At 41.4% G+C, this 26,993-nt stretch overlaps 1 protein-coding gene across 1 annotated transcript; it reads right to left on the reverse strand.

Moving 5' to 3' along the window:
* Tgs1 (Trimethylguanosine synthase 1) lies at positions 1-26,993 on the reverse strand. The gene is made up of 5 exons (XM_068388084.1): positions 26,875-26,993; positions 15,664-15,828; positions 14,917-15,061; positions 6,725-7,914; positions 1-4,112 (listed from the first exon to the last, which is right to left on the reverse strand). The coding sequence occupies exons 2-5, from the start codon at positions 15,822-15,824 to the stop codon at positions 2,348-2,350; spliced, it is 3,261 nt and encodes a 1,086-aa protein (XP_068244185.1). The 5' UTR covers positions 15,825-15,828; positions 26,875-26,993; the 3' UTR covers positions 1-2,347.

A 26,993-nucleotide genomic window follows, 5' to 3' on the forward strand; every position in this document is an offset into this window, starting at 1 on the left:
TGTATTCTGGATTTATTAACAATCACGGCATAAATTGCTCACAAAGGATTCTTTTTCTGGGTACTAATGGTCAGCATTCTTTCTCTCATGCCAAGGCAATATTGTGATTTAGAAAATCGTTGTGAAGAATGCAGAAGATTATGGTTTCTTCTTACAGGAAAATGTATTCGGATGGACACTGACCAAATTCAAGTTCCAAACATAAAAGAAAACTATCTTCAAGAAGACAAGATTAGCTTACAGTGGGGAAAATTATTATACCACTCCAGCCATTGACTACAAGTTTAGTTTTGAAAGTGATAAGCTTCACCTCTTTTAGTTTTGAAGTTTCCTTTAAGTCCTCTCAAAAAATAAAAAAAACGTTTGCCTTCGGGATAAGACAGTAGTATAACCTAACCTGCCCAGTCTTGCCTAGGGGACTTAGAACGCCACTCAGTATGGCTCTTGACGGTGCAGTGCACATTCTAGACCCTCTCTTACAGCCTAAAATTCTATAATTACTTCAGATCTTTCCACTGTGCACACCCTCGCTTCTCTGAAATATAATCCACTACATCTTTAGGCAGAAAACAGAGCTGGTAGATTTCATCGAAATATTCCTCTAGTTACTGAAGTAAACACACATAAATAACCTCTTATTTCACAAATGAATGGCATGGCACATATCATTTTCTTGGAGCAAAGTAATAGAACTGTTGCATTATATTTCTGATGACTAACTATAGACTTGTTACATCCTTGCACTCTGAAGCAGCCAATCCCGTAGTCTTTATTTTTATTTCTGATAGTAGTTACCTTTGTGCAAAACCATCATACTGGTAAAAAATATACAAATATATATAAAAGTTATTAGACTTATGATCTTAAAAGTTACCAAGGTTATTTTAATGTAATATTAAAACTACAATATAAGCTCAAGAGAAGAGTAGCCTAATCAAGGTAATATTGGGTTTGGGAACAGCTTCAGCATTCCAAGCACTCCCCCTAGCCTTGAGGAATTGTAAATTCGAAAAGCTGTCATTGCTAGCCCATACACGACAATATTTAAAACAGAAATTCCATTGATTCATAAACATATAACTTGAAGGTATGAGTCTTTCTTAAAATATTAGAAAAAGTAATACATTGCTGTCAAACTAAAAACTGGTTGTTAAACCATAGTTACAATCTTTGAACTCTCATCAGAATAACTGAAAATGTCTATCAACCATCATGAACATTACAAAATAACAGATCAGGTACATGATAGTTTCTGCTCTAGGGTTTGCAGATAAGAGTAAAAAAAAAAAAAAAAAAAATATCGATGCCAATATTCATAATTACTGTACTACGAACAGATCAGGTATGTGATAGTGTCTGTAATGGGGTTTGTAGTCATCTAATCTTAGTGCGTAATGTTTTACTCTTGAATATATAAATGTTAGTATCTATGACAACAAACCTGAATGCACAAAACTGTCACATATGGGTTTTCCTTAAAAAACTCAATGTATAGGTCATAAATTTTTTAAAAAATCAGTCCTTTTTTTCTAAAGGACTAAAAATTCCACATGATAAAATAGGAGGCACTGCACTAAAATAGTACCCTACATAACCATAATACCCTATACTGCATATCTCCTTTATAGGTACACAAAATAACCAGTCGAAAACATATCGGGTAAACAAAAACTATCACTCCTGCCTCTCACTCGGTAACAAACAACCAAATTATTTAAGTAAAAACAATAATCAAAAGCATATTCAGGAGACTAAAGTCTTGCTAAATAAAATTTGGTCCACATCTCTCTGTACAGTAAGTCAAAGTAAAGTTACCTACAATACCCAGAAAATAATACCTGATATTGAAGTTCTATACGGATAAAAAAATCCCTTTTATTAAAAAGGTAATGTAAATATTGTTCATTAACAAGGAAACAAGATTTTTTTTTAATTTTAAAAAACCTGCAACAAGGGTATGTTTAATAATCACCAATAATTAGTTTTAAAAAAATTAACAACATTGTATGATAATTATTAGTAATAAATAGTTTAAGCAGACCAGTTAACTTGCATAATCATCATCATCATTAGCAATAAATAATTTTATAAGAACAATATGTGATAACATAAATATTCCCCTATCAAGATCTTATGATTTTCATAATACTGCAGTACAAGAAAGGGGAAACTAATAACCACTGACCAAACAAATTTAAAATCATTTCAGCAGTATAAACAAATACATTAATTTAAAAACTAGTATCCACATGTCTAGCCAAATATTTTTAACAGATAAAGGGAAATTTGAGAATACAATGGGCTGTATCATGTAAGAATCTCAATAAATAATTGAGGATAAGGATTATTAATAATGCACAAGATCTCCAAAATATGCAGTGACTGCCTTTAGCTTTTTGTTCATATAATTATACTCCAAATCCACAGCTCCATCTAATCCTGCTAGTTCAATGATTTGGCACAAATTACTTGACCTCGGAAGGTAGAGAGCAATATTTTGAGTAATCAACCGAGCAGCTTTCATCACTTCTTCACATTCCATAACACCACCAAGTTTTTTCACATCATACACTTTTTCCTGCAAATATTCAGTCCCCCCCCAAGGAGGACTAAGGAGAACAACATCAGCATTCAGCGTAGGAGCTAATTCAAGAAAGTCGCCGACGATGAATTTAATACGATCTTGTACTCCATAAATGGATGCATTATGGCGTGCTAATTCTATCTTTGCAGGGTCAATGTCAATTGCAATCACAGATTGGCAAGTGCTGGCCAGCTGAATAGCATTGCCTCCCGAACCACAAAAAGCATCGACGACGACATCACACTTGCATCTGTAAGCATGATGTGCTGCTATCATTTCGGGAGTAACTGAATACCAAGACTCGTCGTCTAACTTTACACCTTCGTCGTATCTCAAAAACAGACGGTGTCGCTGAACCCAGTACTTGTGAAGATGCTCTGGGAGATCTGGTGGTGGAGTTTCTTTGCCGTTCTTATAGCTAACAAATTTATGATTTGCAGTAATCTCTTTCCAAATGCCCTCTTCCCTATCTTCATATTTTGAACTTTCGATACTTTTTGGCTCGTTGACTGGGTTTCCCTCCTTATCAAATGTTACATGACAATTTTCCCAGTCATCCTCATCTGTGTTTAAGTGGTCTGAGAATAAAGGATCCTGCAAGTTGAGTGTATTAACTGTTAAAAAAGAACTGCCATCACCTTGTCTGACCAATTCTAAAGACTGAAATAGTGTTGGCATTACTCTCGCATCCTCATAGCTGTGAAATCTTGAAAAAGGCTCACATGTTGGAAGATTGACACTCTTATTGCAAGCTTGTTGCAACCACTTTTCCAACCTGATCTGACATGGCTTCTTGAATTTCTTCTTGACACTACTCTTTTCCTTTGAAGAAAAGCCAAATAGTTTACGAATGAATGCAAGAGAACTTGAAACTGGCCTTGAACTACTCACAGAGGGGAAGAAAAGGCTTAGAAAATGAGATGCAACCATAAATAAAAAGTTCTTTAGTGATGAAAATGGATACAAGAACCATGGCTTGCTTGGGGTCAGGGCAGTGGTTCCCTCTTTACTTGTGACCTTATTGTTTTTGGAATCACAGTCAGCAGGATCCGATTCTCCATCTTTACACACTTCCTCTTCATCTGCTTCGTAACAATCTTCACCGATTTCATTCTCAGCAGATTGTTTGTTTTTTAAATTATGGTCATTTTCACAAACGTCATCATCACTACTTTCATCATTAGATCCTTTATCCATATTATTTACATCTGTCTTTATATCGCAGCTTGAAATCAATGCAGTATCAACCTGAGAATCAAAGCACTTACTTAATTTCCTGCAATCTTCTTTCAAGTTTAGTTCATCAGCCTTAAACTGGTAATCTTCCGAGGGGAGGTTACCCAAAGAAGAGAGTCCATTACTTTGACCTAAAGCATTTTCTTGTGTTCCTTGGCAGAACTCCACACTGAAAATGTTATCCACATTAACCTCTGTATTTAAGTCATCTTCCTTAGCGTTTTCTCCAGACGAATTCCGATCGCGATCTTTCTTGCCGATGTAATTCATCAGCCATCCAAGCCCAGCATGACTGAAAAACAGACGTATTTCATTTTTTAAAAAAATGGTGAAACTGAAAGAGACAGATTGATGATAACCTGGAAGCAAATGAATATTAACCCTTTTACCCCTAGGCTATTTGGAAATTTCCAACCCTTAACCCAGGGGTTATTTTTTTTCAAGCACATTTTGCAGTATATTTTTTTTAAATTGCTCTAACAGCCTTAATTTTCATCGTAGAGAGGTCAGGTTGGTCTCATTCTCTTGGAAACTGTCTGAAATTTCTCAAAAAATCATCAAAAATATGCAAAAAAAAAAAAAAAAAAAAAAAAAAAAAAAAAAAAAAAATAGCAGTTTTTTGCAAGGACGTACCGGTACGTCCATGGGGGTAAAGGGATGAGTTTTGTGAAACATACAAGTACGTCCTTTGGGGGTAATAGGGTTAAAAAGAAAATAAAAAAGAAAATTTTGAATTCAAGTATTTCATAACATACAAAGCATTGTTTTAATTTCAAGTATGTGACATTATTAAAAACCTGATTCAATTCCAATTCAATTGAGTCATGAACTACAAATAACTTTTAATCATACCCAAATTAAACTCAGGTTTGATTCATACCACAAGAGCATACAGGTTTGTCTTTGTTCCAAAATCACTTTAAACATTCATTCACTACTGGTATGCAAAAAAATTATTCCAGTAAATAGCCTGTTTAATTATAAGTTGACAACCATAAACTACACAAAGAACTTTAATAAGGTGCCTTGCCTAGCAAATGAGTTCTATTAGCATTGCAAAAGTAAGTGCCATCAGAAATACTTGAGAAAAAAAAACTATAACAAAAATGTCAATAATTTAGTTGCTAAACTCACAAATACATTGAGAGATTACACTACAGCTTCAAGTGTAAAAAAAAATTTTTAATAAAGACTTTGTATCAGACATAGCAAAAGATTGGTTTAATTTTGTTCGAAAATGGAAAAACGTGATAAAAAAAAAAGGAAAAAAAAATAGAATAACAATTAAGAACAGTGACAACAAATGTGTGCAGCCCCTATCCATAGATGTGGTAATTTTCAAATTGATTCAAACAATCGTTTGGTCAGCCATTAAGCAAGTATAGTTCTGGGAAATAACATTCTGAATGATTTTTCTCAAAAATACAACCAAAAGTGGGGAACAAAATATACAAAATACACATAAAATAATGAAATAGAGGACTTTTTATCTGAACTAACTCTTTACTGGATATTAAAGTTGAGAAAAGAATATGAAAAAAATATGCCAATAAAAATATCCCAAGAGATGGTTGGTGTATACAAAATTGAATGAAGTTACATATTGGCAGAAACAAACTTACACCATATTCACGAACAGCAATTCCAGCTATGTGGATGAAACAAACGGTTACTACAAGACTTAAAGCAACAAGCTTAAGTTTCTCACAGCTTTGCAAACTGCATACAACCAGCGAATGAATAATGTAAATGCCCTTCAATTGGAATAATCAGCTCATTACGTCCCAATGAGCTCTACAATTCTAAGTCTTTCCATGTTTCTGCCCGGCGGGTGGTTGGGATATACCCTCAAACCACCATTGTTAGCTACGGATTGGGGATTTAGTCTGCTGAGTCATCAGCAGCCATTACCTGACCCTCCTTGGTCCTAGCTTTGGTGGAAAGGGGGCTTGGCCACTGATCATTTGTATATATGGTCAGTCTCTAGGGCATTTTCCTGCTTGATAAGGCAATGTCACTGTCCCTTGCCTCTGCTATTAATGAGTGGCCTTTAAACCACTACAACCTTGTTAGAAAGTTTAAATAGCCGTTTCCAGCTTTGCTGAAATTACTAGGGTTTGTATAGTGAGGATAAAAGGGATTTAATGAGTGGCCTTTAAACCACTACAACCTTGTTAGAAAGTTTAAATAGCCGTTTCCAGCTTTGCTGAAATCACTAGGGTTTGTATAGTGAGGATAAAAGGGATTTAATGAGTGGCCTTTAAACCACTACAACCTTGTTAGAAAGTTTAAATAGCCGTTTCCAGCTTTGCTGAAATCACTAGGGTTTGTATAGTGAGGATAAAAGGGATTTAATGAGTGGCCTTTAAACCACTACAACCTTGTTAGAAAGTTTAAATAGCCGTTTCCAGCTTTGCTGAAATCACTAGGGTTTGTATAGTGAGGATAAAAGGGATTTAATGAGTGGCCTTTAAACCACTACAACCTTGTTAGAAAGTTTAAATAGCCGTTTCCAGCTTTGCTGAAATTACTAGGGTTTGTATAGTGAGGATAAAAGGGATTTAATGAGTGGCCTTTAAACCACTACAACCTTGTTAGAAAGTTTAAATAGCCGTTTCCAGCTTTGCTGAAATCACTAGGGTTTGTATAGTGAGGATAAAAGGGATTTAATGAGTGGCCTTTAAACCACTACAACCTTGTTAGAAAGTTTAAATAGCCATTTCCAGCTTTGCTGAAATCACTAGGGTTTGTATAGTGAGGATAAATACAAATTACTTTAAAAAAAAATTAAATTTGTGATGTTTTGGATACCCCAAGGAATGCAAAAAGTCCCCTAAAGCGCACTTATACAAAATGAAATGATAAAATTATCTAACAAAATGTGACATGAAAATCAAACCTTACCTTGTGGGACTTGATAAGATTTTCTTCTTTCTCTTCTGCTTTGACGACTTTTTCATTTTAGCGCCGTCAACCGCCTTCATTAAAGTGCAGTCTTCAAATTCCTCACTATCCTCATCATCGTCAGTTGTGTTAAGATTCTTTTTATGGCCATTTACATCATTATGATTTCTTTCATGTCTTGGCCTCTTGCTATGCATTGAAGAATTTTTTCCAGCTTCATTTTCTCCTAAGTTTACTTCTTCCCTATCTCCTTTCCTACGCTTTGTCCCCGTCTTTTCAAGCTCCTCTGGTGCAAGAGTGCTTTCACTTACAGTGGTAAAATCTCCCTCATTACTATCATCAGTATGTTTCACTTCATTGGCAACTGACAGCTCTTGGCTTCCTTCATTGGCACTTTCTTTGAATTTATCAACATTAATTTCATAGTCGCCGACTATTGTAAAGTCTTGTAAGGAATCGTCTGATTTAATTGAGCTTCTACAAAAATCTACCTGGCCTTGTTCAGCAAAAAATTTTATAAGGCTTTCACTAGGCTCTACACCGTTATTCTGAAGAAAACTTCGCAAGTGTACCCAATACCTAGCATTCGAGAACTCAGAATATAGTTTATCTAATTTCTTCTTGGCCTCGAGATCATGATGACTGTCTTCTATATCACTACTTTGGTGAGACGTGTCCTCAGTGCCTGTCTTGTCTTCTGACTCATCTTCAGTGTTTGCCTTTTCTTGAGATTTCTTCTCTAAAATTGTCTTATCTACTGAGTTCTTATTATTATCATTAACTAAAATTTCTTGGGGCCTGTTTTCAGATTCTGCCTCTTCTTGGGACTTCTTATGAGATTCTGCCTTTTCTTGTGACTCTTTGTCAGATTCTGATTTTTCTTGTAGCTCTTTGTCACTGTCCCCCTTTTCTTCTTGATTCTCGTCAATTCCAATCTGTGCAGTTTCCTCCTGTTCTTTAGAGTCGCAATCAGATGTGTGTATACTTTCATCAAGACCATCTTGAATGACTGGGATTACCCAAGGGTAGTCCTTAATGTAAGTGTCATGCCATTCAACGTGGGAATCTTTGCAGAGACTACGATTCTTCTGAATCCATGATAACGGAATATATATTTCTTTCCAATTTTCCCAGTGTTCAAGCCATGATTGCCAAACTGCTTGTGGTACATCAGGTGGGCAAGTATATACCTGAAAAAATAAGGTCAGATTAGATGAAAAAAAGGTTAAATAAAACATAAGTGTCTATACTATCAACTACAAATAAATACGCAGAAAAGAGAATAGTCATACCCTGGTGAGAGGGTGGTATATATGCACATATCTAAATATTTAGCCGTTCTTTTTAACGGGTCGTGTACATTAGTTAATACATATAGCAGCAAGAAGGCATTTTGGTGAAACTAACACATTGATTTCTTTATATAAGTTTTTTAATGTATAATACAGCAATAGGGAGGCATTTGGTTAAAAAAAAAATGTTATTTTCATTAGTAAAATAAATTTTTGAATATACTTACCCGATGATCATGTAGCTGTCAACTCCGTTGCTCGACAGAAATCTACGGTCGGGATACGCCAGCGATCGCTATCCAGGTGGGGGTGTACACAACAGCGCCATCTGTGAGTAGGTACTCAAGTACTTCTTGTCAACAAGAACTCAATTTTCTCCTCGGTCCACTGGTTCTCTATGGGGAGGAAGGGAGGGTTCTTAAATTCATGATCATCGGGTAAGTATATTCAAAAATTTATTTTACTAATGAAAATAACATTTTTCAATATTAATCTTACCCGATGATCAATGTAGCTGATTCACACCCAGGGTGGTGGGTGGAGACCAGCATACATGTTAACAAAGAAGCTAAGTATCCCGTATTTCATTTTAGCAGTTATTCAAAATAACAAACATAAAATAAATAAGTACCTGGTAAGGAAGTCGACTAGAACTATTACTCTGCCTTTTTTAAGTACGTCTTCCTTACTGAGCCTAGCGGTCCTCTTAGGATGCTGAACGACTCCTAGGTGCTGAAGTATAAAGGGCTGCAACCCATACTAAAGGACCTCATCACAACCTCTAACCTAGGCGCTTCTCAAGAAAGAATTTGACCACCCGCCAAATCAACTAGGATGCGGAAGGCTTCTTAGCCTTCCGTACAACCCAAAAAAAACAACAATAAAAAGTATTCAAGAGAAAGATTAAAAAGGTTATGGGATTATGGGAATGTAGTGGCTGAGCCCTCACCTACTACTGCACTCGCTGCTACGAATGGTCCCAGGGTGTAGCAGTTCTCGTAAAGAGACTGGACATCTTTGAGATAGAATGATGCGAACACTGACTTGCTTCTCCAATAGGTTGCATCCATAACACTCTGCAGAGAACGGTTCTGTTTGAAGGCCACTGAAGTAGCGACAGCTCTAACTTCATGTGTCCTTACCTTCAGCAAAGCAAGGTCTTCTTCCTTCAGATGAGAATGTGCCTCTCTAATCAGAAGCCTGATGTAGTAAGAAACTGCGTTCTTAGACATCGGAAGAGAAGGCTTCTTGATAGAACACCATAAAGCTTCTGATTGTCCTCGTAATGGCTTTGACCGTCTTAAATAGTACTTAAGAGCTCTTACTGGGCAAAGTACTCTCTCTAGTTCGTTCCCCACCAAGTTGGACAGGCTTGGGATCTCGAACGACTTAGGCCAAGGACGTTAAGGAAGCTCGTTTTTAGCCAGAAAACCAAGCTGCAAGGAACATGTAGCCGTTTCAGATGTAAAACCTATGTTCCTGCTGAAGGCGTGGATCTCAATGACTCTTTTAGCTGTTGCTAGGCAGACAAGGAAAAGAGTTTTTAATGTGAGGTCCTTAAAAGAGGCTGATTGGGGCGGTTCAAATCTTGATGACATTAGGAACCTTAAAACCACGTCTAGGTTCCAGCCTGGTGTGGATAACCGACGTTCCTTTGAGGTCTCAAAAGACCTAAGGAGGTCCTGAAGATCTTTGTTGGTGGAAAGATCCAAGCCTCTGTGGCGGAAGACCGCTGCCAACATACTCCTGTAACCCTTGATCGTAGGAGCTGATAGGGATCTTACGTTCCTTAGATGTAACAGGAAGTCAGCAATCTGGGTTACAGTGGTACTGGTTGAGGAAACTGCATTCGCCTTGCACCAGCTTCGGAAGACTTCCCATTTGGACTGATAGACTCTGAGAGTGGATGTCCTCCTTGCTCTGGCAATCGCTCTGGCTGCCTCCTTCGAAAAGCCTCTAGCTCTTGAGAGTCTTTCGATAGTCTGAAGGCAGTCAGACGAAGAGCGTGGAGGTTTGGGTGTACCTTCTTTACGTGAGGTTGACGCAGAAGGTCCACTCTTAGAGGAAGAGTCCTGGGAACGTCCACTAGCCATTGCAGTACCTCGGTGAACCATTCTCTCGCGGGCCAGAGGGGAGCAACCAACGTCAACCGTGTCCCTTCGTGCGATGCGAACTTCTGAAGTACCCTGTTGACAATCTTGAACGGCGGGAACGCATACAGGTCGAGATGGGACCAATCCAGCAGAAAGGCATCCACGTGAACTGCTGCTGGGTCTGGAATCGGAGAACAATACATCGGGAGCCTCTTGGTCATCGAGGTAGCGAATAGATCTATGGTGGGCTGCCCCCACAGGGCCCATAGTCTGCAGCAAACATTCTTGTGAAGGGTCCACTCTGTGGGGATGACCTGACCCTTCCGGCTGAGGCGATCTGCCATGACATTCATATCGCCCTGAATGAACCTCGTTACCAGCGAAAGCTTTCGATCTTTTGACCAAATGAGGAGGTCCCTTGCGATCTCGAACAACTTCCTCGAATGAGTCCCTCCTTGCTTGGAGATGTAAGCCAAGGCTGTGGTGTTGTCGGAGTTCACCTCCACCACCTTGTTTAGCTGGAGGGGCTTGAAGTTTATCAAGGCCAGATGAACTGCCAACAACTCCTTCCAATTGATGTGAAGTGTCCTTTGCTCCTGATTCCATGTGCCCGAGCATTCCTGTCCGTCCAGAGTCGCACCCCAGCCCGTGTCCGATGCGTCCGAGAAGAGACGGTGGTCGGGGGTCTGAACAGCCAATGGTAGACCTTCCTTGAGAAGAATGCTGTTCTTCCACCACGTTAGAGTAGACCTCATCTCTTCGGAAACAGGCACTGAGACCGCCTCTAGCGTCATGTCCTTTCTCCAGTGAGCAGCTAGATGATACTGAAGGGGGCGGAGGTGGAGTCTCCCTAACTCGATGAACTGGGCCAGCGATGAAAGTGTCCCTGTTAGACTCATCCACTGCCTGACTGAACATCGGTTCCTTCTCAGCATGCTCTGGATGCATTCTAGGGCTTGATTGATCCTTGGGGCCGACGGAAAAGCCCGAAGAGCTCGACTCTGAATCTCCATACCTAGATAGACAATGGTCTGGGATGGGACGAGCTGGGACTTCTCTATATTGACCAGGAGGCCCAATTCCTTGGTCAGATCTATAGTCCATCTGAGATTCTCCAGACAGCGACGACTTGTTGGAGCTCTTAAAAGCCAGTCGTCCAAATAGAGGGAGGCTCTGATGTCTGCCAAGTGAAGGAATTTCGCAATATTCCTCATCAGTCTGGTAAACACAAGAGGTGCCGTGCTTAGGCCAAAGCACAGGGCTTGGAACTGGTACACAACCTTTCCAAAGACGAACCTTAGGAAAGGTTGGGAGTCTGGATGGATGGGGACGTGAAAGTACGCGTCTTTCAGGTCTAACGAGACCATCCAGTCCTCCTGCCTGACCGCTGCTAGGACAGACTTCGTCGTCTCCATCGTGAACGTCTGCTTGGTGACATAAGCATTGAGAGCACTGACGTCCAGCACCGGTCTCCAACCTCCTGTCTTCTTCTCTACCAGGAAGAGACGGTTGTAGAAGCCCGGGGATTGATGATCCCGGACTATGACTACCGCTTCCTTTTGTAGCAAGAGCGACACCTCTTGTTGCAACGCTAGCCTCTTGTCCTTCTCCTTGTAGTTGGGAGAGAGGTTGATGGGAGACGTAGCTAGAGGGGGACTGCGGCAGAACGGAATTCTGTATCCCTCCCTTAGCCACTTCACAGACTGAGCGTCTGCACCTCTGCTCTCCCAAGCTTGCCAGAAGGTCTTGAGTCTGGCTCCCACTGCTGTCTGGAGAGGAAGGCAGTCAGAACTTGCCTTTTGTGGACTTGGAACCCTTCTTGGACTTGCCACGGTGACTGTCGGCACGGGTACCTCCTCTGCTGGAGGTTCTGCCACGAAAGGGCGGGATGAACCTAGTTGCAGGTGTGTCTACTGCTGCAGGGCGGAAGGGTCTAGGCACGGAAGATAAGGTTTTAGCCTTGCGTGCGGAAGATGCCATAAGATCATGGGTATCCTTCTGGATAAGCGAGGCAGCCATCCCCTTGATCAGCTCCTCCGGAAACAGACACTTGGAGAGAGGAGCAAACAACAACTCTGACTTCTGGCAAGGAGTGATACCAGCCGATAAGAAGGAGCAAAGATGTTCTCTCTTCTTGAGCACTCCTGACACGTACGAAGCCGCAAGTTCACCAGACCCGTCCCGAATGGCTTTGTCCATGCTAGACATGATCAGCATGACAGAGTCCCTATCTGAAGGGGAAGTCTTCCTGCTTAAGGCTCCCAAACACCAATCGAGGAAGTTGAAGATCTCGAAGGCACGAAAGACTCCCTTCAACAGATGATCCATATCAGAAAAGGACCAGCAGATCTTCGATCGTCTCATAGCCAACCTGCGGGGAGAGTCAACCAGACTTGAGAAGTTGCCCTGGGCAGAGGCAGGAACTCCCAAGCCGGGTTCCTCTGCCGTGGCATACCAGACGCTCGACTTGGAAGCAAGCTTGGTAGGCGGAAAGATGAAAGCAGTCTCCCAGTTGCTTCTTGGAATGCAACCACTCTCCCATAACCCTCAAAGCTCTCTTAGATGATCGTGCGAGAACAAGCTTGGTGAAGGCAGGAGCAGCAGACTGCATGCCCAGAGCAAACTCGGAGGGAGGAGAGCGAGGGGTTGCAGACACAAACTGCTCAGGATACAAGTCCCTGAACAAGGCAAGGACTTTACGAAAGTCTAAGGAGGGAGGCGTAGACTTGGGCCCTTCAAAGTCAGAGTGCGGTTCATCCAAATGTGCAGCTTTGTCATCCGATACTCCATCATCCGAAAGCTGAGTAGGAAGTGGCAAAGGCAGAGCAGAAAGCTGAACGGCTGAATCCGGCAGTACGGGTGCATGCGTAGCTGCGGATCCAACATCATGCCGCTGCTGGTCAGTCTGCGAGCTGGCAACAACAAAAGCAGAGGGTTGGTGCGTGGGAGGGGTTGCGGTGGGTTGCGGAGCATGCTGTATGGTATGCGGAGCATGCCGCATGGGTTGCGGAGAATGCCGCATAGTGTTGGAACCCGGCAGCTCTACAGCACCTTCCCACTGCTGATGCGGTAGCTCACGCATGTCAACGGATGGTGCAGCAAGAACATGCGTCTGGCAGGGTGGACTGCGCATCGGTGGTGGAGCTCTCACAGGTGGAGTGTGGGAGCAGGCAGCCGCAGTATCTGCTGAGCGCACAACCTCGGCGGGTTGTAGGTTAACAGGTGCAGTGTTAACCTTCTCAGCATGATACTCCTGCATGAATGCCGCAAGCTGAGACTGCATAGTCTGCAGCATGGACCACTTAGGGTCTACCGTGGTTGGAGCAACAACAGACGGAGCAGTAGCCTGTTGTGGAACCACTCTACCTCTCTTGGGAGGTGTGCAGTCATCAGATGACTGCGGCGAGTCCGAACTGACCCAGTGGCTACACCTGGGCCGTTGGACTCGCTCGGAAGGGACCTTACGTTTGAGCGGTCGTGAAACCTTGGTCCATCGTTTCCTCCTGGAAACTTCTTCCACAGACGAGGAATGTAAGGGCTCATTCGTCTGTATGTGGATGGGACGATCTTTGACAGATACGTCCGCAACCACTGAGGATACATCCGTGCGCCGAACAAGGCCTGCCGAACCCTTTGGTCCTTCGACATTGCTTCTCCCCTGGGCTTGGGAGCTTGCAAGAGGTCCCGGACTGGGAGGACGACTGGCACGCACAGATGTACCCTCATGCGCAACACTGACACTGACACTTTTCACATCACTAGCACTGATAACACTTCCCACTGCACTTTTCGCTTTCAGCTCTCTGACATCTGCCAAGAGCTGATTACGGTCATTAGCCAATGACTCCACTCTGTCACCGAGAGCCTGAATGGCACGCATCATATCCGCCATGGATGGCTGAGCACTAGTAGCAGGTTCGGGAGTCACCACCACAGGGGAAGGAAAAGGTTGAGGGGCATGGGGAGAGGAAAAATCCACAGAGCGAGAAGAACTCCTCCTGATTCTCTCCTTCTCTAACCTACGTGCATTTTTAAGGAATTCGTTAAAATCGAATTCCGAAAGCCCAGCGCATTCCCCACATCGATCTTCCAATTGACAGGATTTACCCCTACAATTGGAACAAACGGTGTGAGGATCTATAGAGGCCTTCGGAAGACGCCTAGCACAAGTCCTAACGCTACATTGCCTGTACTTAGGGACTTGAGACTGGTCAGACATCTTGAATTTTAGAAGTAGTCAAGGGGGAATTCCAAAATCTAGCAAAGTTCGTTAACAATTAATCCAAATTAATTCCAAAAGCTTGCTAAGCTAATGATAAAGCTTCCTGAATAGCGAAGGCTAAACTCTAGAGTGAATACATCACCAAATCGTGAACAACAACTCCAGAATCAACAGCGTATCCAAGTAGGTCTTGCCGGCGGCACGACAGAGGAAAAATTGAGTTCTTGTTGACAAGAAGTACTTGAGTACCTACTCACAGATGGCGCTGTTGTGTACACCCCCACCTGGATAGCGATCGCTGGCGTATCCCGACCGTAGATTTCTGTCGAGCAACGGAGTTGACAGCTACATGATCATCGGGTAAGATTAATATTGAAAAAACAGCGATACCTTTCAATATCTTCACTTCATTAACTGCATCAATGATCTGAGTTACTTTTCATAATATAAAGATCTACCACAATATTGATGCTAAACCTCTCATAAGCATTAACAAATTAGTAAAATGGATTTAACCTGAAAGTACAGTGACACTGTAAAATTATGGATCCTAATAGCAAATTGTCCTTAACAAATACAACTTACATTGTCATCAACAGGAAGCGAATCGCCATTTAAAGTTACTGGCATAGAGATGGTATCATCAGCATCTGTGGCTTCCAATGTTGACAATGTCTTTTCTTCAGCATCTGTAACTTCCAATGTTGATGAAGTCCTTTCTTCATATTCACTGAAAAGAAAGAATACAAATTTGCGAATGTACAATATATAGTAACTATTGAATAAAGTTTATTCAAGATGTAGAATACCTTCCCATCCACACACCTAAGAAATAAAATTTGGATTAACTGTGTATAAAAGAAATTACATTACAGTACTTCAGAATAATGCAAACTAAAAACAAGAACAAATTATGCTCTACAGTTAAAACATATATGTGGGAATAAAAGATATCTAAATACCATGGCAATTAACTTCAAAAGACGGATACTCTTAAAGCTTTTTGAATCCTTCACCAAAGATGTATTTCATAATACACCTATGAGGTGTAGACTGGCAATACTTGTTTAGTAATATAAGACACATTTAATGGTTCCAAAACTCAAAAAACTAATCAAGTAAAACTGGAACAGACTACATTTAAAACTAAAATGCAATAGCTAAATTGTAAAAGCATAAAATCAATTTGATTATATTTCAATTAGCTGATCATAATTAAAAAAAAAAATCCTAAATGTAACTTTGAGGTACTACAAGTGGTCTGGCTAAATGCTAAGAGTTTAATGTTATCACAACACAGACAGTATTTAAAACAAATTTTACTAAACATACCTTACATACAATGAAGACATATAACAAGTTATTTTCCCACTACTCTTAGCAGAGGTTTCTTTGTCATCCTTTTCTTCACTTATTGGAGCCTCTTTCTTGAACGATAATATGGACTTCCCCTCCCCATACCATTCTGTCACGACATATTTGGGAAGAACCATTTTCCTGAAAAAAGATAAAATGGATTTTAATAAAGCTAATATTTATATAAAATGTTATTTTGATAATAAAATAAATTTTTGAATATACTTACCCGGTGATTATAATAGCTGCAACTCTGTTGCTCGACAGAAAAACTCTACGGAAAAATTCGCCAGCGATCGCTACACAGGTAGGGGGTGTACTCAACAGCGCCATCTGTCGTTCAGATACCCAGTACTCATTGTAAACAAAGAACTCAATTTTCTCCTCGGTCCACTGTGTCTCTATTGGGGAGGAAGGGAGGGTCCTTTAATTTATAATCACCGGGTAAGTATATTCAAAAATTTATTTTATTATCAAAATAACATTTTTCAATATTTAACTTAGCCGGTGATTATAATAGCTGATTCACACCCAGGGGGGTGGGTAGAGACCAGCAAAATATGTTTACATCATATGAGCTAAGAATTTTTATTTCATTTTAGAAGTTATCAAAATAACTAAACAAAATAAATAGGTACCTGGTAAGGAGGTCGACTTGAACAATTACTCTGCCTTTTTAAGTACGTCTTCCTTACGGAGCCTCGCGATCCTCTTAGGATGCTGAGCGACCCCTAGGAGCTGAAGTATCAAGGGTTGCAACCCATACAACAGGACCTCATCAAAACCTCTAATCTAGGCGCTTCTCAAGAAATGACTTTGACCACCCGCCAAATCAACTAGGATGCGAAAGGCTTATTAGCCTTCCGGACAACCCAAAAACAACAATAAAAACATTTCAAGAGAAAGATTAAAAAGGTTATGGAATTAGGGAATTGTAGTGGTTGAGCCCTCACCCACTACTGCACTCGCTGCTACGAATGGTCCCAGAGTGTAGCAGTTCTCGTAAAGAGACTGGACATCCTTAAGATAAAAAGACGCGAACACTGACTTGCTTTTCCAATAGGTTGCGTCGATTATACTTCGCAGAGATCTATTTTGTTTAAAGGCCACGGAAGTTGCGACAGCTCTAACTTCGTGTGTCCTTACCTTCAGCAAAGCTTGGTCTTCCTCATTCAGATGGGAATGAGCTTCTCGTATTAACAGTCTGATAAAATAGGATAAAGCATTCTTTGACATAGGCAAAGATGGTTTCTTAACTGAACACCATAAAGCTTCAGACGGGCCTCGTAAAGGTTTAGTTCGTTTTAAGTAGAACTTAAGAGCTCTTACAGGGCATAAGACTCTTTCTAGTTCATTTCCAACCATACGATAAGCTTGGAATATCGAACGATTTTGGCCAAGGTCGAGAAGGCAGCTCGTTTTTGGCTAGAAAACCAAGTTGTAGAGAACATGTAGCCGTTTCAGATGAGAATCCGATGTTCTTGCTGAAGGCCTGAATCTCACTGACTCTTTTAGCTGTGGCTAAGCATACCAGGAAAAGAGTCTTTAAGGTGAGATCTTTCAGGGAGGCTGATTGTAGCGGCTCGAACCTGTCTGACATAAGGAATCTTAGTACCACGTCTAAATTCCAACCAGGTGTAACCAAACGACGCTCCTTCGTGGTCTCAAAAGACTTAAGGAGGTCCTGTAGATCTTTATTGTTGGAAAGATCTAAGCCTCTGTGACGGAAGACTGATGCCAACATGCTTCTGTAACCCTTGATAGTGGGAGCTGAAAGAGATCGTTCTTTCCTCAGATATAAGAGGAAGTCAGCTATTTGAGTTACAGAGGTACTGGTCGAGGATACGGATACTGACTTGCACCAGTTTCGGAAGATTTCCCACTTCGATTGGTAGACTCTAAGGGTGGATGTTCTCCTTGCTCTAGCAATCGCTCTGGCTGCCTCCTTCGAAAAGCCTCTAGCTCTCGAGAGTCTTTCGATAGTCTGAAGGCAGTCAGACGAAGAGCGTGGAGGCCTTGGTGTACCTTCTTTACGTGTGGCTGACGTAGAAGGTCCACCCTTAGGGGAAGTGTTCTGGGAACGTCTACTAGCCATCGAAGTACCTCGGTGAACCATTCTCTCGCGGGCCAGAGGGGAGCAACTAGCGTCAACCTTGTCCCTTCGTGAGAGGCGAACTTCTGCAGTACCTTGTTGACAATCTTGAACGGAGGGAATGCATATAGATCTAGATGTGACCAATCTAGGAGAAAGGCATCTATATGAACTGCTGCCTGGTCCGGGATTGGTGAGCAAAATATTGGGAGCCTCTTGGTCATCGAGGTTGCGAAGAGATCTATGGTTGGCTGGCCCCAGGTGGCCCAAAGTCTCTTGCATACATCCTTGTGGAGGGTCCTTTCTGTTGGAATTATTTGTCCCTTCCGACTGAGACAATCTGCCATGACATTCAAGTTGCCTTGGATGAACCTCGTTACTAGTGATATGTTTAGACCTTTTGACCAGGTGAGGAGGTCCCTTGCGATCTCGTACAACGTCAGAGAGTAGGTCCCTCCTTGCTTGGAGATGTACGCCAAAGCCGTGGTGTTGTCCGAGTTCACCTCCACCACTTTGCTTTGAAGGAGAGACCTGAAGCTTTTCCAGGCCAGACGTACTGCCAGTAGCTCCTTGCAGTTGAAATGCATTGTCCTTTGACTCGAGTTCCATATTCCCGAGCATTCCCGACCGTCTAATGTCGCACCCCAGCCTACGTCCGATGCGTCCGAGAAGAGAACGTGGTTGGGAGTCTGAACAGCCAGGGGAAGACCCTCTCTTAGGTTGATATTGTCCTTTCACCAAGTCAGACAAGACTATCTTTTCGGAAACCGGGATCGAGACCGCTTCTAGCGTCTTGTCCTTTTTCCAGTGAAAAGCTAGATGGTATTGAAGAGGACGGAGGTGTAGTCTTCCTAGTGACACAAATTGATCCACGGATGACAGCGTCCCTACCAGACTCATCCACAGCCTGACTGAGCAGCGTTCCTTCTTCAGCATCTTCTGGATGGATAGCAGGGCTGGGGGCTGATCGTCTTGTTGTTCAGCAACGTCCTCATCAGAGGGTTCCTCATCCGAAACTGATGAGGAAACGGCAACGGAGTGGGCAACGTCTGACTCGCTGAATCCGGTCGCACTGGTGGATGCGTGACGGAGCCGGACGCAATATCATGGAACTGCTGCACAGTCTGTGAACTGTCAACAACCATGGGTGCGCGAGGAAGCACAGCGTCAACCCGAGACTGTCTAGACCGTCTGGGTTGTGCAGTCAACACCCTACCGGGTTGCTGAGGTTGACGCACTGCGTCAAAACAAGTCACCTCTGCTGGATGTTGAACGTCCTGAACGTCAACAACCACCTCCGAGCGTCGCTTAACGTCAACGTGCGGCTGGCAACCCACACTGGGTCGCATCGGTGGAGGAACCACCTCAACTGGCAGACGCGAGTAGGTTACCTCAGTGTCAACAGGGCGCACAACCGACCGGTTGGAAGGTTGTTGGCCAGAAGGTTCTTCTCCGCATTTAAGTCCTCTATCAAGGACGCAAGCTTGGACTGCATGTCTTGCAGCAAAGCCCATTTAGGGTCTACGGGAGCAGGTGTGGCAACAAACGGGGTTAGCGACTGAGGCGGAACCGTTTACCATCCCTGAAAGCCTTGTTATGCGTGACATAATAGTACAGCAAAACTTCAAAGGCTCGACAACAGCTGTGAAGTTGACCTGTAAACAACTTGGAGCGTCTCCTGGCTAGGCGCCAGGGAGAGTCTACCAGAATTGAGAAGTCTATCTGGGCAGAGGCATGAACTCCCAAGCCGAGAACTTCTCTCGTGTCATATCAGACTCTCGCTCTATAAACCAGTTTAAAAGAAGGGAAAGCAAAGGCTGTATCCCCCAAACTCCTCCTGGTGAAAAACCAGTCGCCTAGCCAACGTAACGCTCTCTAGGAGAGCGAGAGAGCACTAGCTTAAAAACAACGGCTTCGAAGTAGCTAGGCCTAGTGTAAGCTCTGACGTTTAGGCGAACGAGGAGCAGCAGTTACAAAAAGATCCGGACGAAGATCCTTAAAAAAATCATCATGATTTAATTAAAGTCCATAGGAGGTTAAGCAGCTTTAGGCTCCTCTCCATCTGACAGAGTCCTCAAGGGAATATCAGTAGGAGGGAGAACAGCAACTTCCTCATCTACAGGAACCTTGTCCGATAAAAGCTGAGTCTCTCACTGGTGCATTAGTAGCGGACCAGAACGCAACGTCATGTAACTGCTTGACAGTCTGTGAACTGTCAACAACTGAACTGTCAACCACAACAGGTGCGTGAGGACGCACAGCGTCCACTCGAGACTGCTTTGACTGCCTAGACTGAGCAGTCAAAACAACTCTAGAATGCGGAGGTTGACGCACAGCGTCAAAACAAGTCGACTCCGATTGTTAGTGAACGTCTTGAACGTCAACAGGAGCATCAGCCAGTGGCCTAACGTCCAAATGCGGCTGAAAAACCACACGAGACCGCATCGAGTGTGGTTCTAAACAACCTGACTGACGTGACTAAGCTACGCCAACGTCAACAGTAAGCACAAAGGAACGTTAGGTTGGCTGAAAGCCAGGATATTGATGAGATAAACGGCTAGACTCAACGGACTAATCGGCAGAATAGTCTTCCATAAGGGAGGCAAGCATATACTGCATGTTTTGCCATACAACCCCTTAAGGATCAACGGAAATGGTTGTGGTAATAGACGAGGGTAACGTCTGTGACCGCAACACTTTGCCTACAAAAAAAAGACTCTCGGAGTCTGTGTTACGCTTTTGTTAGGCGGCGAGCAGTTATCCGATGACTGCATAGGGTCAGAGCTGTCCTAATGGCTGTAACCAGGACGCTGGACCTGTCCTGAAAGGACTGACTTTCGCTTAAGTCCTTCGAAACCTTGTGACAGGTTTCTTATGCGAAAAGCCTACGGATGGCGAGGAGAAACAAAGTCTCTCTCGTCTTATGGTAGGGGAGATCTTGGTAAGATACACCCGATACCATAGAGGGAAAACGTCTGTTCGTTGGTCAAGGCCTCTCGAACCCATAAGTCGTTTGACATTACTTCTCCCCTGGGCTTGGGAGCATGTAAGAGGTCCCGGACTAGGTGAACGACAGGCACGAACAGACGAACCCTCGGACGCAACACTGTAACACTTTGCGCCTCGGACGCAACACTGTAACACTTTGCGCATATCACTTTATCACTTCGATTTTCTGTTTTGCACTTATTTCTACCTGAAACACGCAATTCTACCCTTCATTAAAAGGTAGTAATTGCGAAATTAGTCGTATAATGCAAGCTCATAATACCAGCAAAAAACAGAAAACATATTTTAAGATAAAAAGAAAAATCAGTGGCTGGGAAAGAGACTAAACACTAGTTCATATAACTACGTTTTCAATCTCTCACCGCACATAGCCTGGGGACGAGAATAAAAACCTAAAAACGTTTTATCCTTCCTCCCCGTACAGCGACTAAGGACGTGAGTAACACGAGAACAACGTTACCCGCTTGAACGGAACGTTTTCTCTCCTCTCTCTCCCTCCGTCTCTATCTCTCTCTCTCTTTCTCTCTTGATTTCGCACCTAAGAGAAGAGCCCAATTATATATCGTCAAAAAAACATGTTATTTGACTAAAGGAAAAAACTGAAAGGTTTTTCAAATAAAAAGTTCCTTTAAATTAGAATTTAAAACATTTAAGCTAAGAAAGAATGAACAAAACGTCAGAATCGATTTACTCTTACTGCAAAGTGAAACCGTGATACACTCTCTCTCTATCGTAACGATAGAGCGCATGTTGAACGTCCTGAACGTTAACAACTGCGTAGCATAAAAAACTAAACGTTAGTTCATCTTTGAAAACAGTACGAAGACTATCAAAGAAATTCTTTCATAAAATATTACATTTAAAAAGTTTTAAATCCTTAGCTCTTTAAAAGCTAAAGACGATATAAAGGGCTCAACGTTGATTAACTTCGGTTTCCAAGTTAGGACCGCCTACTCTCAGGAAAGGTCTATCTAAACAAAGCATTAAAATTTATTTTTATATGTTTATAAAAAATGGAAAGTTAATCGAAGAGGCCTAATAAAGGCGGAGAGATATAAAATATATAGGGGAAAATCTATAACGTGATAAGATAATTACTAAAAGCCTAAACACACTTTTTCTAAGGGAAGGGTCGGCCATTTAAAAGTGAAAGAAAGTCCATACTCTCTTTGTCACCATAATTAAATCTATCCAAAACGAGTTCAAGTTTTAAGATGAAGATAAAACACCTGCATAGCGAAAGCTCAAAACTAGAATAGTGTACTTCACCAAATAGTTGTGAAAACAAATCCAGTTAGCAACAGCGAATTAGTAGGTCTTGCCGGTAGCCCGACAGAGAGAAAATAGAGTTCTTTGTTTACAATGAGTACTGGGTATCTGAACGACAGATGGCGCTGTTGAGTACACCCCCTACCTGTGTAGCGATCGCTGGCGAATTTTTCCGTAGAGTTTTTCTGTCGAGCAACAGAGTTGCAGCTATTATAATCACCGGCTAAGTTAAATATTGAAAACTTAAAATCTTTGTTATGCCACAGGACATAATTTTCAACATATCTGAATCTCAACCTCAAATGAGTTGAGCACATTGCATTGCAATACAGTAGTATACAGCTTGACAATTCAGGACTATTTAGTACAGTAGTACTGTATACTGTTCAATAGAATAGGCATTAACCCTTTTACCCCCAGGCTCTTTGGAAATTTCCAACCCTTAACCCCCAAGGGGTTATTTTTTCCCCAGCACATTTTGCAGCATATTTTCTTTAAATTGCTCTAACAGCCTTAATTTTTGTCATAGAGAGGTCAGGTTGGTCTCATTCTCTTGGAAAATGCCTGAATTTTCTTAAAAAATAAAAAAAAAATATGAAAAAATAAATTTTTATAGCATTTTTTTGCATGGACGTACCGGTACGTCCATGGGGGTAAAGGGATGGCTTTTGTGAAACGTACCAGTACGTCCTTTGGGGGTAAAAGGGTTAAAATAAGTTAAAAGCCAAGGATTTTCTTCCTATGATAGCTAAATATTTTAAGCATGCTGAGAGATTGCAGAGTTGAGTTCAACGGATGTTTTCCTATTGCTCGTCCCTATGAGCATATAGTAGTACCTTGGTTTAAGAGTTTAATACATTCTGGGAACCAGCTCAACCCAAAACAAATTTCCTCATAAGAAATATAATTACATATATCCATATACACACATACTCTCTCATTTTTAAAGGTTTATGATGTCATTTAGTAAACACATAATATCCACTTCCAATAGAAATGAATAAAAATCAATTCACAATGATAAATAGAAATATATACAGTTGTTCCCCTATTTTTTGCAAGGGTTACATTCCAGGATGTCTCACAGGATGTAGATACAGGAGAGGGGGTTCCCAGCCCCCTCGTCCCGTCCCTTTTAGTCGCCTCTTACGACACGCAGGGATAACGTTGGCGCTATTCTAATTGTTTTTATGCCCCCGCGGCCACAGGGGGGAGGAACATAGAGAGTAGAGGTCCCCTTTTTTGTTTTGTTTCATTTGTTGATGTCGGCTACCCCCCAAAATTGGGGGAAGTGCCTTGGTATATGTATGTATGTAAATTCCAGGACCACCCGAAAAGTGGGGAGAACCTATTTTCTGCTATTTAAGGGCATTTCAAGTCTCTGTCAACCATCCCCCACAGTGTTACAAACACTACCCTTGCTCTCATAACACTTTCCACTTTCCAACAATTCTAACACATAGTCAAACACAATCTTTACTATAAACAAGTACACTGCTGTACTGTATACAGTATATGTGTGTTTAGGCTAGCCTAGCCTAGTTTACAAATACAGGACTGGTGTACACTGTGTTATGCATGTTCACTAACTTATGTGTGCGATACTTCTTAGAATATTTTAATGACATGGATAATTTCAATAAAACATCACTACATACAGCAATTTAAGGATGCAGGACATCACACTATTCTATTTTACATCTTTGTCTTATTTATTTTTTTAAGTTTTTATAGTATATACAGTATATGAAACATTTATTTTAATAATGTTACTGTTAATGAAATATTTCATTTTAATTGTTCATTACTTCTCTTGAAGTTTATTTCTTTATTTCCTTTTCTCACTGGGCTATTTTCCCTGTTGGAGCCCTTGGGCTTATAGCATCCTGCTTCTCCAACTAGGATTGTAGCTTAGCTAGTAATAATAATTATAGTGTTGATGTGAGACCAACATACTATACCAGGATGTACACCTAAGTAAGGGGCGTTTGCACTATGATAGCCACGTTAGACCTATGAAAAGTCTCTGTTGTTTTAAATGCTTTTGGCAGCAGTACGTTATGTTTTCTATGGTAGTCGACCTCTCTACTCCAAAAAGTACTAAGTTTTAGCAAGTTAGTATGAGTAAAGTAAAATAAGACTGGCAAAGGGTGTATTTCAACGTGTTTTTTATGACAATAACTAGCGGAAACTCATAACTTTTTAACTATGGCAGTCAACCCACCAAAACCAAACTATGGGTTTCCACCTGTTATTGCCATATGGAATATTAAAAACAAGTTTTCAGACGTAAGTTGGCACGAGTTTCATCAACCTAAATATGATGTCTCGTTCCCTACCTAACCTTTGCTTATAAAAGTAGTAATTGGGGAATTTACAGGATATGGCCAAACCTCCCAGAAACCTAACCCAGGTAGGAATGTTTACAGGTGGGACTCTATATTAAGGGATTTTGACGAAGGAAAAATCTATTTCTGGGGAGAGACCTGTGACGCCCAAAAACAATTACGACTATGCGGGCAAGTCCAAAACAGAAGGATGACCTAGAGGGCGTTCATGTGGGTGACGGTGGCGTGGTCCAAGTGTGGTTTCTGCGGTCTTTGTTACGGCCCTTCCCTTTGATGAAGGAGTTATCTAAATGGAAGACAGCCTGTGAATAGTGGTTTTCACACGCCCCTGATGTATACACGACAATCACGAGGTGCTCGCGCGAGGGTAGTAACCTCTGCATTCCATGCTTTTATCTTTCTCTAGTATATTTGGAAGATTTATATCAGAAAAAGTGTAAAGAAGGACTTTTTCACCGGCCGTCACAGGTCGACCCAGAAATATAACTTAGGTTTGAACATATATGAAGCTCTACCCATTTTGGGGATTTTTTAGATCATACAGGAAATTCCCATAAAAGGTGTGCACACTGGGCCTAACTTACAAATTACTGTACAAGCAAGGTAACTTCCAATCATGGATGGTGTGCCGGTAGTTGAATCACACACCCTTTGTCTAACAAAATACTCGCCCACCTGATCAAGGCGCGTAGCGCAAAAAATACCGCTTGCCAACACAACAGTAAATATGCCTCCTAAGTAAGGGGTGTTTAAAATATAACAGCTATGAAAGATTCCCGAGAAAATGGGGGAGAAAAACCCTGTTTTTAATACATCCAGAAGACCTGTCATTCTGTAAAAACTTGTGTTTTTAAACGTTTTTTATGTTAATATCTGGCATAAACTACTTTTATAGCAGTCAACATCTCTAATCTAAAACCTACCAAGTTATTAGAGTATCAGTAAAATAAAAGGTATTTGAAGGTTTTTCAAAAAATTTTCATGACAACTAGCTGAAATCTATGATTATTTAGTTATGGTAGTTGACCCTCCGTAACTCAATAACTACGGGTCTCCGCCTGTTATCGTCAAAGGAAATATTCTAAATAGCATGTAACTGTATCGTCTTCTCTAGCAATTGTTGTTCAATTCTATAATTTTACCAGCAAGTAAATGTTGGGTCTCAATATAACTAAGAATCAAACTTCTTTTCATAATTTCAATCTCTCACCACGAGATGTAATGCGACTGAAGCTCCGTCGTTTGGAATATTTTATTCATGCAGTATCATGTGCTTGCAATAGGGTGCAGCCAATTCTTCAGACCTGTGTAAGTTGGCAGCAGTTGTCTCAACCTATGACTCTCTCCCAACCTAAACTTTACTTATAAACATCGGAGTAATTGTAGTACAACGTCTTACGAACGACTAGAAAATGTGAAGACGTAAAAGTTCCCATTTTCTATGCACGGGGGAGGAACTGGCCGCTGATATACAAAGGCTCCTTTTTACAATTTGCGAGATAATTAAGGGAACTATTGTGTATCAGTAGGCAGTTCCTCCTGCTAACATAAGAAATGGACACCAACAAACCTAAACTTCCCCACCTAACCTAACCTACAAGCTGTGTCCTTACATTCTTACGTAACGGGGCTAACACCCCCCCTTGCGACCTTCTGTACATTGCCGTATTTTTAGTTGACAGTCATCATACATACACCCCCATAAAACTAAGGACATAATGTCTTTTTTAAGACTGCTTTTTACGTAAGAAAAATCTATTTTTGGGTGAGATAGCCATGTCGTCCTGATGGAAGGTCCTAACGGCAGCTTCCTACGGTATAATATTTCTGCGAGTGATATTACAAGAGAAATACCGTCAGGTAACACGGGGTTCTAAACATTATCTCTACAGACAGGATAGGTATTGAAGTTTTGTCTCCAGATTTTACATACTTCCAAAAGAGAAGACCAGTGACTAAATTATCATTGTCTGATACAACTAATATAATTAGGCTATACCCAAACGACAGTTAATATAAAGTACAGGTAACCAATTATCATTGTCTGATACAACTAATACCATAATTATACCCAAACGACAGTTAATATAAAGTACAGGTAACCAAAGTACAAACGCCAAGAATTAACCTGCGCTTGAATATTACAATTTCCGACGACTCCTGGTGCCCTCGCGAAGTACGGTAGCCATAGCCACATGTCATCCTCAATATTACGATTACATTCATTGAAATTAATAAAAATGTGTAGTCATAATGTCGTACAAACATCGGGGTCTACGGACTTTCATATGAAATATAGGATTACGCTGTTATTGTAAAATTAACAAGTGAACTTTAACTCCCAGTCGAGAAAGCGTGACACTAACGAGTCAGTCTTTGTTGTGTCACTCCCTTATTTAATAAGTCTATAAAAGTATAGCAATATAATTCCACAGTTTGAATGAACACCTACACGCAGTTGCTCCTCACCTGATAATCTAACATCCAATATATGTGATGAAAACAGGAGATTCTTTACAGTCCAGGTCCCATAAATCGAATAATGGACTGTCTCTGTTCACTGTTGTTTACCTTCTGGGATGGAGGCA

Source organism: Palaemon carinicauda, chromosome 15 (assembly GCF_036898095.1).
Source record: "Palaemon carinicauda isolate YSFRI2023 chromosome 15, ASM3689809v2, whole genome shotgun sequence".
In the NCBI taxonomy this organism is placed as follows: Eukaryota; Metazoa; Arthropoda; class Malacostraca; order Decapoda; family Palaemonidae; genus Palaemon; species Palaemon carinicauda.

Bases quoted from the DNA above. Each gene is read 5' to 3' on its own strand.
- Tgs1 (XM_068388084.1), bottom strand. From the start codon at position 15,824: ATGGTTCTTCCCAAATATGTCGTGACAGAATGGTATGGGGAGGGGAAG. The intron at 7,915-14,916 runs GTAAGTTGTATT...TTATTTTTTCAG, and splicing joins CGCTTCCTGTTGATGACAAT to GTATATACTTGCCCACCTGA. The intron at 4,113-6,724 runs GTAAGGTTTGAT...TCTGTTTTTCAG, and splicing joins ATCTTATCAAGTCCCACAAG to TCATGCTGGGCTTGGATGGC.